Source organism: Xenopus laevis, chromosome 3S, assembly GCF_017654675.1.
Source record: "Xenopus laevis strain J_2021 chromosome 3S, Xenopus_laevis_v10.1, whole genome shotgun sequence".
NCBI lineage: Eukaryota > Metazoa > Chordata > Amphibia > Anura > Pipidae > Xenopus > Xenopus laevis.
The window spans coordinates 94,083,420-94,099,658 of record NC_054376.1 but is presented as its reverse complement, the minus strand read 5'-3'; the positions used below and the strand labels follow the sequence as shown (position 1 = coordinate 94,099,658).

The window sequence follows — 16,239 nt, the reverse complement described above, 5'->3', positions numbered from 1 at the left end:
GATTTGCACATCTATGAATCTGTGTATGGCAGTAACTTTTAGGGGCAAATTCATCAAGGGTCGAATATCGAGGGTTAATTAACCCTCGATATTCGACTGGGGAATGAAAATCCTTCGAATTTGAATATCGAAGTTGAAGGATTTTGCGCAAATACTTTGATCGACCGATCGAAGGAATAATCGTTCGATTCAAAGGATTTTAATCCAACGATCGAAGGATTATCCTTTGACCGAAAAAACTTAGCCAAGCCTATGGGGGACCTTCCCCATAGGCTAACATTGAGCTCGGTAGCTTTTAGGTGGCGAACTAGGGGGTCGAAGTTTTTTCTTAAAGAGACAGTACTTTGACTATCGAATGGTCGAACGATTTTTAGTTCGAATCGTTCGATTCAAAGTCGAAGTTGTAGTGGAAGGTCGAAATTCGAAGAATTTTTTCTTCTATTCCCTCACTCGAACTTAATGAATGGGCCCCTTAATGTTTGCTTTGGAATAAAGGATTAAAGGATTTTAACTTTTGTCCGATGTTCTGGACATTGGCACCCGGACCACTATGTTAATTTGGGGAGTTTTAAGATGGCTTTTCTTTTTGAAGATTTGGGGATTCTTTGTGTTCTCCACTTTTATGGGCAGATTAATAAGGCTCGAATTTTCGCATTTATTATGGTCAAAACTGTTAAATTCGACTAGGGAGTTATTCAAATTTGTTTGAGTTTTTTAAAAAATTACAATTTGGTTTTCAAGATTTATCATACTCTGTCCCTTTAAGAACACAAATTAGACTATTCGCCACCTAAAATCTGCGAATTGCTGTTTAATTCAGTGGGAGAGGTCCAGGGATCAATTTTGAGTTGTTTGCAGAATTCCTGACGTTCGAGTTTTTTTCAGAGAAAAAACTTAAATCAAGTTTTTAAAATTTGATTTGAATTTGATTCGAGTTTTTGTGTCGATTCCATTATTCCGAGTTTAAAGTTTTTTAATACATTTTTTTAATAAATTTCGATTGGTCAATTTTTATCTTTTTGGGAGTTTAGGGGAGTTTTTAAAAATTCATATGAATTCGAAATTTGACCTTTGATAAATGTGCCTCTACGTGTGTAGTCTCTAGTCACAAAATATACATGGTGAATTTCTTTTTGGATCTTTGAATTATAATTGCATTCTTTTTTTTAAATGTCAGATCCAAGGTTTAAATACCTGGGCCATGAGATATGGCATAAGTTTACACTTTTGGATATTATAAATATCCATTGTTTGTGCCATTTAATTAGATCAGAGTAAGAAATATTTTGATTAGTCTGATATGGTCTACAACTTGGGTATCCAAAATAGACTGAATTATATGGCCAAGTGAAATTCTTAAACACGGAGCAGCAGTGGCACTAAAATCATCACTTTATTGAAAAATATTTAAATAAATGGAGTGCACCAAAAGGGTACATGCTTGACACCAGGGGCGTAACTACCGGGGGAGCAGGGGGTGCAAATGGGCCAGGGCCTGCACCCCCGCAGGGCCCCCCCCGGAAGATCGTGCTCGCTGCAGCCGGCTGGAGTTGGCTGCAGCGGCACAGAAAAATCACGCACGGCTCGCACCAGGGCCTGCCCCCACCAAGTTATGCTACTGCTTGACACGTTTCGTGGTCAAAGCCACTTCCTCAAAAGCATGATCTAATTTAGCCCACGTGAACATTTAAAAGACTAGAGGACACACCCCCTAAAAGCAGTAACCCTTACAATACCAGACACACATACCCTACTAAAGGGCATATGTATACATAATAAGAAGAGAACTTGTGCCACTAAGTTATTTTCATAAATATAGGTATTTGATATATTATATAATGACCCATTGATCTATAAATATTAACCATAAATCTTATATTGCAATACATGAACTAAAAAGTGGAGGAATCTATAACAATATTATTTCCCGACCATACAGAATTAATTGGAAAAAAATGGGAAACTAAGAAAATTAGATTACTAAATAAATGTATTAAGAAAATTGAATTACTTAGAAATAATCAGAAAAAAAATCAAAACAAATAAATTACTTGAAAAAATAAATGAATCAAGTAAAAAATTCATTGCAAAAAAATAAATTAATTAGAAGAAACATGTTAATTCCCATTTACGATTTAAGCCCCCGTATGTTTCTATAGTTTTAAGTTGGTATATGCTTCCATCTTGGAAGGTATCTTATCTTTATCGCCCTGTCTTATATTATATTTGGGGCTATCAATAATCTGAAAAGTAATTCCAGATAATTAGATGCTTTATCGTGATGCTCAATTATATGCTTAGCAATGGCAGATTTGTTATCCCCCCTTTCAATGGCCGACACATGTTCTAAAAACCTGTCTCCTGCACACAGTGTGGTCTTCCATATATTGGGCCCCACATGTGCAGGTGGCCAGGTAGATAACCCACCTCGACCTACAATTAAAATATTGTTTGATGGTATAATGTTTACCTGTATACAGTACTGTATATACTGGTAAACCTGGTGGAGACATTTAATACTGTACATGCTTTACATCTGTTTCGACCACACCTATAAATGCCTTTATACCTCAACCAAGCTGAATCTATGTTCTGTTTCTTGGATTCATATAAACTTGGAGATAACCAAGATGCCAGGGATATACCTTTCAGAAAAACAAAAGATGGATGCTGATCTAAAACATCCTTCAAAACCGAATCTTGTAATGCCCTAGTGTCTACGGATGCTTCATTGTATGTAATAAGCATCTCTAGTATATACTGTACTGTATGCAAAGTGGACACTTGTTCTTTCGTATCATAGCTACGTTCTATGAACCTATCCCAAAATTCCATTACCCTCTCCTGAAAAGCATCCCAGATAGAACATAAAATCCGCGAAAGGCCCAGGATGTCCACTCTGGGCATGCAATAAGGTATTCCATGTAATCGACTTACGATACGGTGTAGTTTCAATCTTGCTCTGAGCAAATAACCTCTAAAAAGGGCAACAAATTTTCATGTGTATCGAAGGTGAACTGTATGTCATCTACTGCCGTATTGCAAAGCTCAGTAAATAGTTGTAGAGACTGGCCATCTCAGTTTTTCAATGAAGTGATGATTTTAGTGCCACTGATGCTCGTGTTTAAGAATTTCACTTGGATCCTTCACGCTTTGGGGGCATCTAAACTTGACATCACTGCGGATTAATTATCAGGTCACTATGATTGGATGCAGGCCATCAGGGGAAGCAGAGTAACCCAGCTGTCCACCTTGCCCCTTTGTGTGTGCGCATTCACACGGTGATGTCATGCATACATGTGCTCATTCGTGCAGTGACATCACATGTGGCCTCCATACAGCAAAATGCTATCTCCTGTGTGGGGAAGAGGTAAACAGATGAAAGAAGTACTGTTTGGTGCCCCTTCACCTTTGCACCCTAGGCACATGCCTCTTCTGCCTACCCCTATTTCCAGCCCTGAGGGCAAGAACCATATCAACAAGCCAAAGTGGTCCTTGTCCAACTGGATTTTCACACCTGCCTCACTGACATCTGTCCCATTTTTGGCCAGATAATCAGTCGGGTAGTTCCGTCAGAAGGCCCCATAAATGGGCAGATAAAGCTGACAACTCTGTCCATCTGCAGTTGTTATCAACCATTGTATTGCCACCTTAGGATCCACAGATGACAGATAACCTATCTGACTACAGTATAGGTTTATTGTACACTGCGCCACTTCACCAGGTGAAAATTCGTTACCACTATTCTAATTGACTAAAATGCAAAGTTACATCCTGGGCACCAAACACTGGCGACTTCAGCAGTGCAAGCATTTCAAAGTGTTTCAAAATTACGCCAGCAACCGATTCTGCCTGGCGAAACTTTATTCCTCTTACGCTTAGGCCAATTTGAATAGGGCGGGTACATTAAAGTCATATGGACGTCTTTATTAGAGATGTTGGTGCAAATGCCACTTTTTATTACAAATGTCCAAGGAACCTGAATAAAGACAAAAGAGATCTTCTAATGCCCTACACATGAGCCCACCCTAAAACAAATTGTTCCATGCCCCTTAAAGCGGTGGTTCACTTTTAAGGTAACTTTTATTATGTTATAGAATGGCCAACTTTTCAATTGGTTTTCATTATTTCTTTTTTATAGTTTTATAGTTATTTGCCTTTTTCTTCTGACTCTTTGCAGCTTTCAAATCGGCGTTGCTGACTCCCTTCTAAAAAACAAATGCTCTGTAAGGCTACAAATGTATTGTTATTTTTACTTATTATTACTGATCCTTCTATTCAGGCCTCTCCTATTCATATTCCAGTCTCTTATTCCAATCAATGCATGGTTGCTAGGGTAATTTGGACCCTAGTTACCAGATTGCTTAATATGCAAATTGAAGATCTGCTTAATAAAAAGCTAAATAACTCAAAACCCTTCAATAATAAAAAATAAAAACCAATTGCAAATTGCCCCAGAATATCACTCTCTACATCATACTAAAAGTTATCTCAAAGGTGAACAACCCCTTTAAATGACTAGAGAAAATTGTTAACCCCAAAAGGTTTAATAGTTAGAACTTTTGCAGGCAATCCCGCTTAAAAGAAGGATAAGTCTACAGCGTTTTTTTTTTTTTTTTTTTTTTACAAACTTTGCTTATGCAAGTTACAAGGGGAGTTGAAGTTTTCCTGGTGTTCTGAGAAAATAAGCCTACTTGCTGAAATGTAAAAACATCATTCATTAATTTATCAGATCACAGTTACAGAACTCTGCATTTAGCTATAGTATTATGATTGTTCCCCATAAAAACAGCACAGCTAACAGGGTTAGACCTTCTTTTATTTGAGCCTACAGTTTCCCTAAATACTTTGCTTGAAATAAAGCAGCCTTATTAACGAGTGATTATTATAACAAAATAGCTTATTTCCCAGCCATTCAACTATGTATATAATCAAACTGACAAACTAGCAAATTAAACAAAACATACAGCATTTGACAAAGTTTCTTAAGCCAGCAGGTTATGTTTTTCTGTTTATAGTATAAAAGAGTTGGTGCCTGATTAGTTTATTTGCTAAGCCTTTAATAACTAGAATGAGACTGCTTTCAATCAGACTTCTGTATGATAGTGAAAACAGCATAGTCCATTTTGGGATTTGGTAGAAAGAATAAATAAACAAAAATTAATTAATTTTGTTAATATGCTCTTAATACATAAACAAATTGCTATATCCATTTAAGTTATTTGTACTCTTCAGAGAAGCATATCATCCAGCCATTATTTGGTGAAAATGAAAACAAAAAGGGGGTAGAGGTGACAGAAGCAGCATGAGGAGCAAATTCATTGTGGGAAGGAAAATATATAGGAGACAATAGTAGCAGCAGGGGAGCGATAAGAAGTTACGAGTTACACTGGAGTACTAGTTTTTACAGCAATGGGTTCAGTACCCTTTTTTCACATTTGGTTAGAACCATACGTTAACAATCCCTTCATTTGATAATAAGAATACTTTGGAATACAACTGTTACGGATGAGAATAATTTTGAATGTCTGATGGATGCAAATGTAGTGGCCATGTAAGGAAGGTGCCAGTGCTTGACAAATTGAAGGATTTGGGTATGGTAGGCCTAATGTGTGTCCAAGGATATTTCTTTGTGGATAGGAATGTGGTTCATATCGGATATGGCACCCTCATTAACAGAAGTAGAATCAAGAGCCATAAATAGAGACATTAGTGGAGCAATATATGCTGTACTGTGTATATACTGGCAGTAAAATCCTCTAAATCACAAGAATATGAGATGAAATGTCTCTTCATATCTAACCAGGACCGCCATCAGAAATCGCAGGGCCCCATACGACAAAATTTCCTGGGCACCCTGGGCTGCGCCTACCGCAAGCCCTACCTACAGGTCCACCCTCCCCATCCCACAGGTCCGCCCCCCACCACACAGTAAAAAAACAAAAAAAATTTTGGTGGCTAGGGTTCCCAAATGTTAATAAAAAACAAAAAGATATTGGTGGTCAGTGCCCCCCATAAAAAATATTTGTCGCCAGGGCCCCCCATTAAAAAATATTGGTGGCTAGGACCCCACACGAGAAAAAAAAATTGGTGGCCAAAATTGGTGATCAGGCCCCCCCCCACATTATGAGAAAATTGGTGGCCAGGGCCCCTTAAACGTCCATGCCTTCCCGAAGTCAGCAGCTCTCAGAAATATGGGGGGGTTCGGCTAATCAAGTAAGTGTGGCGTGGCTGGGCCCCCCTTACTCTCGGGGCCCCCTACAACTCTCCCCCCTGTCCCCTCCTGATTGCTTCCCTGTATCTAACCATAGTAATGCTTACCAAAGTGGAAGATCCAGGCTTTGCTTGATTATTGGTTTGGTTTACACAAGCAGCATGAACGCTGTTGCATTTCCTTTCTTAAATCCATTAACCTCTTTTACCTATAAGGGCAGAGTCACATGTAGAGAGTCGGGGAGATTAGTCACTTCAGGTGACTAATCTCCCCGAACTGTCTTCCCGCCAGCTAGAATGTAAATCGCTGGCGTGGCGCTTTGTTTCCCGAAGTCACCCGAGGTCTCACGAGGAAATTTCAGGCATCTTTGGAAAATGAATCGCTCCAAGTGCCATCCTGCTGGCGATTTAAATTCTAGCTAGCGGAAAGGCACTTCGGGGAGATTAGTCGCCCTAAAGAAGAGGCGATTTGTTGCCGGGCGACTAAATCTCCCCGAATCTCCACGTGTGTCTCTGCCCTTACTTTTTATTTGTGGTTGGTAAATGTATTTTTTTTTATCACTCTGCATGTTTGGAACCTTTGTTGCGGTCTTGCAGCTACAGTTTCTGCTATTGCAATAAATATGCGTTTGAGTTAAGAGTGTAAATGATCTCATTTGCATTTATCAATGAGGCTGTAAATGAGTGCCAAGACAAAAAACAATAGTTTGGTATCATTTCTAGATAAAGTGCCTTTGTCTATCTTTTCTTTCCCAATTATACATCCTTCAGTGACTTTACTTGTGGCTTGGCTAGTCTTTTTCATATGTGGGCCAAGTCTCTTGAACAGTTGCCATAACTGAGTGGTGAAAGAACTGTATGTCATACAAAGAAAATCTTTCACATAGAATGTCAATATTTGTACTAATTATTTCTCTAGTCATATTGAAAAAGCAGTTACCTTTGATTTGATGTTAGTTAGAGTAGATCTCCACGGGCAATTTTACCTGCGATACCTTCCATTCCGACACAATGAGACTAATCGCAGGTGTCACGTCGGATGCGACAAATCCGACATGACACGACTGTCGGATGTGAACGATGCATGTTGCGTCTTCATCCGTCAGTCGTGTCGGATGCAATCAGCTTCAGCTCATCCAACGTGACGCCTGTGATTGGTCTCATCGCGTCGGAAGTTATCGCAGGTAAAATCTCCCGTGGAGTTCTACACTTACTTGGATGCAATTAAAATAGTAGGCATATTAATATGTTAAAGCTTTCCTTTTTTATTTAAAAACATCAAAATGCCACTTTTGTCCGATTTAAGCAAGCAAATTTTTTTTTTAATGATTTCATTTTTTTTTGTAATAAAATACTTGTACTTGAGGGTAACCAAGCTGCATAAATCCATGTTGGGTTTATTTAATGTTTAAATATTTTTCATTGGTGTTAAGGTATGCTGATGCAAATTTCAGAAAGACTTATTCCCCCAGCCCCAAAATAGATACAGTACATAATTTACAATTCTGAAATGTATGCCAGTGCCTGTGCTTCTTTAAAATCAGTTATTTTGCTACTGTGGGATACTTAAACTGACCAACAGCTGAGAACACTGGTCTGTAATACATGTTAAACCTCTTATTTTTGTCTCCATGAAAGAAGATTACAGCTGAATCAAGCATTCAGTAGCTTTTACTGTAATGGGGTGAGAGCTCTGGCAAAACCATTGCTGCTTTTGCACTCTGTCGGATATTCAACCTGTAATTCTCTAGTTACCTTGCTAACAACTGCTGGATTTTCTTGCATTAACTGATAAGAGGCATGACTCAATTAGAGTATCAATGTATTCTTTGATAGTTCAGCAACTGCTTCTCTCTTTATTCGTTATGGGTTTTATACAGATAAAGAGTAAGGACATTTATTTGTAACACTAATGCAAACAAGTAGGTTCTGTGATTAGGATATAACATATCCCAGGCTATTAACCTATAAGTCTTTAATACTTTGTCCATATTTGTGTCACATGTACTTGTAATACTTTTCCTTTTTTTACTACACATTCTCTTGTGCCCTTATTGCTCTTGCACTTCTGCCCCAGGTCTTTATAAATGACCCTTACAGTTTCTCTGTAGATGTGCCATCTAGTGGTCATAAGTACATTAGGTTATTGGTACATGAGTCAGTTAAAGAAAATTCTATGAATACAGTGCCATCATAATGTCTGCTATCAAGCGTAGATGGGGTGTCACCTAATTTGTGATGGAGTTGCTGGTATCCTTGATTTTAGAATAATACTGGCCATGGATGCAAAGATCTGATCATACGAATCAGAGGGCCGTGTGTGGAGAGTCCCGTCATTTTTCGTCAGGCGGAGATCAGTCGTTTGGTCGGGAGATAGGAAAGTCCGATCGTACGATAATTCGTACGATCGGATCTTTGCGTCTATGGTCAGCTTAAGACTAAAAGCATATTTCTATTTGATATGCACTGTTTTTATGCAATGTTTTATATATCTGTAAACGTTAATAAACTGAAAGTTACAAAAAAAGTCTAGCCTTTTAATATGCCTTTTGGTTGCCGGGGTAATTTTTTGGAAAAGTATGGATCATTAATTTGATGGGACTTAAAGGACAAGGAAAGGCAAACAAATAAAATCCAATTTTTACTTTCTTTAATGAAAAAGAAACCTATCTCCAATATACTTTAATAAAAAAATGTGTACCGTTTTTATAAGAAACCTGACGGTATGCAGTGAAATTCTCCCTTCATTTACTCCAGTGGATAGAAATAAACAAGTTAGCAATCAAACTATATAAGATAAGCAAACATTAACTGTAACAAAAAGGAATGGAATATAAGCCAAACGACATCCCATCCTCATTGTAACAAGCAAACTAGTTCAGGCAACAATGTATCTAAAACATAACTTTTACTCTTAGTTGCAATATAAACATCTCCAGCACAGCCAACAACGACTCACAGCATATTTAACTCAAAGCTGTGCAGGACCATGTCCCTAAAATAACATCTAATTAAAAACTGGTGCATAGAGTGGATAGGTGGTGGATATTCTAGATTAGTCAATGAAAGTTTCTAGTATCCGTAATGCTAATCAAGCGTTATATGGGTAGGTAGTACAGCTCCAGTGACCATTGGTGCCCACCCTTCCACCCCTCCCTTCGCAGACACCCTGCTTAGCTACATTGGGAAGAGTGGGAGCTATCCACACCACCTGCCTAGCAGCTTCGTCAGGGGCATAAGTGCTGCCTGCGCTCCACTTTTTAATTAAATGTTATTTTAGGGACATGGTCGTTGTTGGCTGTGCTAAAGATGTTTTTATTGCAACTAAGAGTAAAAGTTATGTTTTAGACATTGTTGCAACAGTTGCCTGAACTAGTTTGCATGTTACAATGAGGATGGGATGTCGTTTGGCTTATATTCCATTCCTTTTTGTTACAGTTAATGTTTGCTTATCTTATATAGTGGATAGAAATTGTCAGATGCTCCCTAACTGCTGAGCAGGGAAACAATCATACTTATGAACAGTAGAGGGAGCCCCCACTTTACTTCCCAGCCATGCAGAATTCAAGCAGCTTTGTTTATGACGATCCCTAAGCAGCCCAGACCACACTGAGCATGTGCAGCGTCAGGGTCAGGCAAAGATGTTTAATAAAGTTACAAGATGACAGCCCCCTGTGGCCAACTTTGAAAGCATAAATCATTTGTTTGATTAGGCTTTGGGGTTCAGTACGTTCATGCTTATGTTAAGTATACAAAATACAGCATTTCTAGCCTTATTCTATTTTAGACTTTCCTTGTCATTTAACACAGTATTTCACCCAACTGTGTTTTGACAATGTATCTGTCCATGGTGCAGGGCAATTCATGCTCCTAGATGCTGCTAGATTTACCAAAGCACAATAACTTTAAGACATTGTATGAGGACTCATGTGAGATTTACTTGAACAGGCATTGTATGCTAAGGGAAAGATTTATCAAAAGTGAGATTAGATTCATTCCTATGAGAAATGTATTTATCAATGGGTGAATGTTTACAGTTTGATAAACATGCTTCTAAAATCCCATAGGAATGAAGAAAAAGTGGCTTAGTTTATCTGTGGTGTGGTGAACTCTAATCTCACATTATGAGAAATCTGCTATATACAGTTAGAATAATAGCAGTCTGACATCACTAACCTGATCAATCACTGTTTTTGGTACAAATTATATTTTATACTGCTCAGCTAAACTGATCTCAAATGCTTTAAAATGGCAACCAAAACCTGAAAGAAAACTGAAAAATACTGTTTCAAATAGATAGAATAATACTATCTATAAATGGCTCAGCCAATGATCAGCTTCAGGAAGACCAAAGGAAGTCTAAAGTTACCTGTGAGTACTGTTAGAAGACGTATATGTAAAGCCAAGCTATGAGCAAGAAACTTCTGCAAAGTCCCATTGTTAAAAGCAAAACATGCTAAAGAGGTTACAATTTGCCAAAGAACACATTGACTTGCCTAAAGAGAAATTAAGCAACATTTTGAGCTTTATTCACTTTTTGAAACACACTGCTATTATTCGGTGTTATTCCGTGTGTGTGTGTGTGTATATAAATAAAATGTCTGGCAGGCTAAATGGACTTTATTATTTAATGCAATTGTACAAATACATCAAGCACCCTATTCTCCAGATGCAAAGGTTTTCTTGGTCAAAAATAGATACTGTATGTCTCCAGTTATGTGACTTCTGTAACATCTACAATACTGTTAATGGCCTTGATTGGCATTTGCTGTCAACTGGTTCATTTTCACAATTACTTTTTATCTGATTATGATTTCCACTGAGACTTTAGTAAATGCCAACATTCCTGTGGCCATTATTTCTTATGGACCATCAGCAAGCTGAGCAGTCATAATTGCTGAATCTCCTGCCATATGAACCCTAACCATTATCCCAACCATAAGACTCCAATGTGATTGGCAGCTGAGCCCAAACTAGCTATGACCACTGACTATAAGCATGATGGGATATAACTTTACTTGACTTAGAATCTTCCTTTCTGCATACTCTGTATAGCAATTCCCTTTATTTTTGCTATTAACCTGCTTGTAGAGCTATGGTATATACAATTCTTGCTTGCATAGTGTATAGAATTTTTGTCTGGAAACTCTGCATGTGTAACATTCCGTGTCAGCTTTTTATAGGCTCAGCCCCTAGTGCGCCGGCGAAAAAACGCCGGCGCAGCTGCTGTAATTGAATGGGGACGCACACGTCCCCGTAATGCGGCTCGGCGGCATGCCGCCCCTATTTTTTTGCCGTCCTAGGCCCGGGCCTATGCGGCCTTGCCACAAATCCGGGCCTGTATAGGCTGTTGCCGACGAAAAGGACCACAGCTTAGTGAAAATATCACGGTCGGCACCCTGATTCCAGAACCAATGCTAAGCACCCTGTTCTCGGCTCTTGCTTCCGCCTTTAACAGCCGCCTTTCACCTCGGCTAATTGGATGCCGTCAGGTCTTATTAAGAGAGGTGCCAAGCGAAGGGTTCTGGACGAGCAAAGGGGCACGACGGGCAGAAAGTCTCTGGGCAGAAGGTTTCAGTACAAGGCGTAGACAAAAAGGCGTAGTCAATCAGGCTAGGTCGGGGCAGGTAGATTACAAGCAGAGTCAGACCGGCAAGGCTCAAACCAGGAGATCAATCAGGAGGGATACGGAATAGAAGAGTTGGTTACCAGGCAGGATCAGGATTACAGAAGTCAGAATGATCCAAAAACAGTCAGGGGTCACAACAGATATCAGAACACAGAAGCTATACAGCACAGAGGCACCAGGAAACGCACGAGGAACAGATCCTATAACGGGCAATGAACTACAGCCCAAGTGCGCCTTTTAACTTTTCAAATTTTGCGCCATTGCGCGCTGACGTAACCATGCCAACGCGAATGCGCCTACAAAGAAGGCAGAGGCACGCAAGGTGTATTCACAGTGCGGAAGAAAAGCCGTCCCTGCTGACCCCCTCCCACTAGACCACCACGGTAATTTGTTACAGAAACCATGTGAGCTCAGTTTTCTGTTGACCATGCTAGACAGTTAGTTTACATCAGATTTGTTTGTGTTTAGGTTTTCTCACTTATATATTGAAGATTAAAGTGGGCTAGATAAACTTATTATATGGTCTTGCTTTTTCAGCCTCATGGAAACCTGTTTATAACACATACAATTTATTAAGAGTGCCGTGGTTCTGAAGACACTGAGTCACAGAGATGTAAAAAAGCATTGGTCTGCTTAGAGTGATGCAGATCCAGAAAATCTTAGAGGGACATATGCAGATGTATGTTTTTCACATAAAGCTTCTGTAACTGAGGCCCCATAAAAATAAAGCTGCATATTCAGTCTATCTGCTGGGACTCCGACTGAGCTGCTGTGTAACACTGTAACAGTCCCTCATGGCTCTGTACAAGATCTTAACCCCCTACCCTTCCTATTCAGAGAACTGTTAAATTCATGTTGTACAGGGAGGGAAGAATTTCATGAATAATTACTGTAATGCTAAGAACTGACAAATAGCGCAATTTCGAAAGCTTTCCTTACTGTATATTTTCATTGTAAAACAGTGAAACAACTGAATTCACTGCATAACATCTGAATTTGAAGATTATCATTCATCCTCAACTGGACTTGCTTTATTTTACCATTTTTTCCCCTCTCTTAAAGAGTTGAACTGGCTTTCTCAATTCCGAATCAAAACGGCTTCAAGAAAGAGAGAAAAAAAATAAGTCCAGCTGACTTGACTTTACTATAGATCTGATAACATCTGAAATTATCTTCAGTTATTTCCTGTGAGCAGTTGTGTTGTTTTGTGTGATTCGCTTTGGGAGTAATGGAAGGTTATGTTTTCCACATACCCTATTTACAGTTTCACCATGTAAATCACGTTACAACTCTCCACCTTGTTCCAGATCACCCACCATTTCTTGCATGGAATGTGCACCCACAAACTCTGCTTAGGTGCAACATGAACTAGCAGCTGTGGATAATTGGTTGTAGTGACGGGCGAATCAAATGTTTTTTCTCTTCACTGAAATTACATGAAATGGCAAAAAATTTGGCAAACACATTTTCAATTGGCATTTTTTTTTTGCGCAAGACTTTGTCAAACCGTGCAACTTTTTTTTTCCACTATACATTGGTATAGTATTAGTACATTAGCAGCAAAATATTTCACTCCGCAATACGCAATATGTTGGCGCTATATAAATACATGTTAATAATAATAATAATAATTTTGCTCATCACTAATGACTGTTATATTGCAAGCCACATCCAAAATGGCTAGAGTTTAAGGTTCGGCCTCAAATATGCAAATGCTTAAAACTTTTCAAAATGTTTCATAGAAAATTCTCTAGATCAGATCCACATTCCAGCAGTGATATGGACTTATTCCCTAACAGTACATATGGTCCTGTTTTATCTCTGAATTCTGACTTTCACAGACAGGAGTAACAAGAAGGAGCCAATCTGAACTCTACAACTACTTTTTTTCCTCCATCAGGTCCAGTTTAAAAATAATCTATCCTGGTTGGGGGGTAGTGTTTATTTGTTGCTCAGTACGGATTTCTACGATTAGAGAATTATATTTTTTGCAGCTGTAGAGACCATGTTAAAACACGGAGGGATCTTTTGAAGCTTGAAATCACATTTTTTGTAACCATTTACCACAAAAAAAAGAGAAGGGGCGAGTTCTGGCGAATACCAGCATCATTCAGCATTGTGCGCCAACCACAGGATCTTGTCAAAAGCTTTATAGTTTCAGCTCTACAGCAGCTGAATAGACTGCCCTGAATCTTCATGGATGTTGAGTTGCCGCTCACTATTCTCTTTGAGGGCAACCCAATTTCCAAATGCTCCATAAAGAGTGGAGTCTGTAGTTTTAAGCTGCTGTAGCTCTGAACATCCAGACTTTTATGCATTATATAGAATTTAAAGTGATACTGACCACATATTTTTCTATCATACAGTATTAAAGGAAAACAATACCTTTAAGAAGATTATATTTAGTGGCATATTAAATAATCTTACCAAGCTGTAATATAAATTTAAGTAAATATTTTAGAATATTCTCTGTGCTGCCTCAGAGATCACCTGACCAAAAATACTGTAGCTCTAACTGTAACAGGAACAAGTGTGGAAGCAAAAGACAAATGTGTCTGTTAATGGGCATGTATAGTTTGTTTGTGTGCACAGTGAATTGTAGGATCCCATGGGCGGGTCTTATTTCCTAAAATTCCAGTTTTCTATTTAGGATTATCCACATACTACAAAAAAGTATATTATTTCAAATGGTTAATTTGCATAAAGCAGGGCTTTTTTATTTGAGCTGTTTTATACAATATATTTTATAATATAGAGACTTACAATGTTCGGGAGTATAGTTTTCCTTTAAAGCTATTCACAAAGGGGATAATGTAGTCCAATGTGTCTTAACAATGTACGAAGAGGTATACATGTACATCTATGAATGCAATCGGGAAAACTTTTGGACAGCTTGAAAAAATAAACTTTACTTTTGCTTCAGATGGTCATTATTATTTCTTTATGTCTTAGAGCTGGCTATAGGTAAATCTAAACAATCTCTGCTCTATCTCCCTAAATAATGACTGTTTGCTTTTGATTTTAGGAGAAGAACGTGTCTTTCTTCTTCAGCGTTGGACTGCTGTTTGCCTGGGGCGTTATTTTATTGGGTGCTCGTTTTTACTGGATGGGAAATACGCCACCAAGCTTTTCTAACTCTGACAACCCAGCAGCAGACTGTGAAGTTCTTCTTACACGTACCCTGACCTTCTTTTACTTGCCAACCAAAAACTTGTGGCTGCTTTTTTGTCCAGATACTCTCAGCTTTGATTGGTCTATGGATGCGGTGCCTCTGATTAAAACCATAACTGACTGGAGGAATATACACACTGTGGCCTTCTATATTTTACTTATCCTACTTGCCTACTCAAGTCTGAAGGGTTCTGCAATAAAGAGAGACTGCAACGGGAAAGTATTCATGAATGGCAAGCAGAATACTAATGGGCATAGCTGTCAATCGGATTTAGAACACAAAAATGCAGCGCAAAATCCTGTGATTGCCTCAAAACTTGAAAATGGAGTAAAACACCATAACAGTCATGAAATGCAACTTCCTTCAACAGAAAACATTGTTGTTTTAGCTTTATCTTTATTAATAGTACCCTTTGTGCCAGCCAGTAATCTATTTTTCTATGTTGGCTTTGTTATTGCAGAGCGTGTTCTATATATACCCAGCATGGGGTTCTGTTTACTTGTAACAGTAGGTGCAAGAGCCCTTTATATAAAGGCCCAAAAAAATATTCTCAAAACCCTTTTTTTTTATGCAACAGCTGCTTTAATTGTTTTTTATGGCCTCAAGACTGTCGTCAGAAACGGGGATTGGAAGAATGAAGAAATGTTATATCGATCTGGAATTAAAGTAAATCCAGCAAAAGGTAATCACGAAGATAAAAATTATTTTTCATTTAATTGTATTTACCACGTGTTACAAAGTGCTGCTGCACAGATTATATTTAATTTAAAATAATCGGTGCAGCCCAGCAACTTGCATTTTTTAGACGTGACCTAAAATCATCTGGTATATCGGTTATAAGTCACAGTGGAGTAGTAAAAAATCACAATATTTCTTCCACTGTCAAAACTGGTCGCTAAAAAGTTTCCAGGTTTGCAAAAGCTTTATCAAACTCATGCAAATGAAAATGTGTTTGTTTGTGTTATCCCTTTCATAACCTAGAATTTTGTCTAGGCACCCCCAAGTGATTGTATTTACTTACCTGAAACCTGGTGCTCCTATCAGCAGAAAACTGCACGTAAGTCAATACAATCACTTGGGGATGCCTAACATTTGGCACTCCCAAGTGCAAACAGACTTTCCTCCTCCTCTCTCTCTCTCCCTGTATAAATAAATAAATAAATAAATAAAATGTGTGTATGTATGTATATGTATGCTCACTGCAGGGAGGGCTACAAGGGTGCTA

The 16,239-nt window shown here is 38.5% G+C and overlaps 1 protein-coding gene across 1 annotated transcript in view; it reads left to right on the top strand.

Annotated features, from left to right (window-relative positions):
• tmtc2.S (transmembrane and tetratricopeptide repeat containing 2 S homeolog) overlaps positions 1 to 16,239 on the top strand; it is a gene marked incomplete at its 3' end in the record, with an annotated part of 175,673 nt that overhangs the window by 60,247 nt on the left and 99,187 nt on the right. The window contains 1 exon segment of the mRNA NM_001093699.1: positions 14,868 to 15,696. Coding sequence (NP_001087168.1) covers positions 14,868 to 15,696 — 829 coding nt within the window.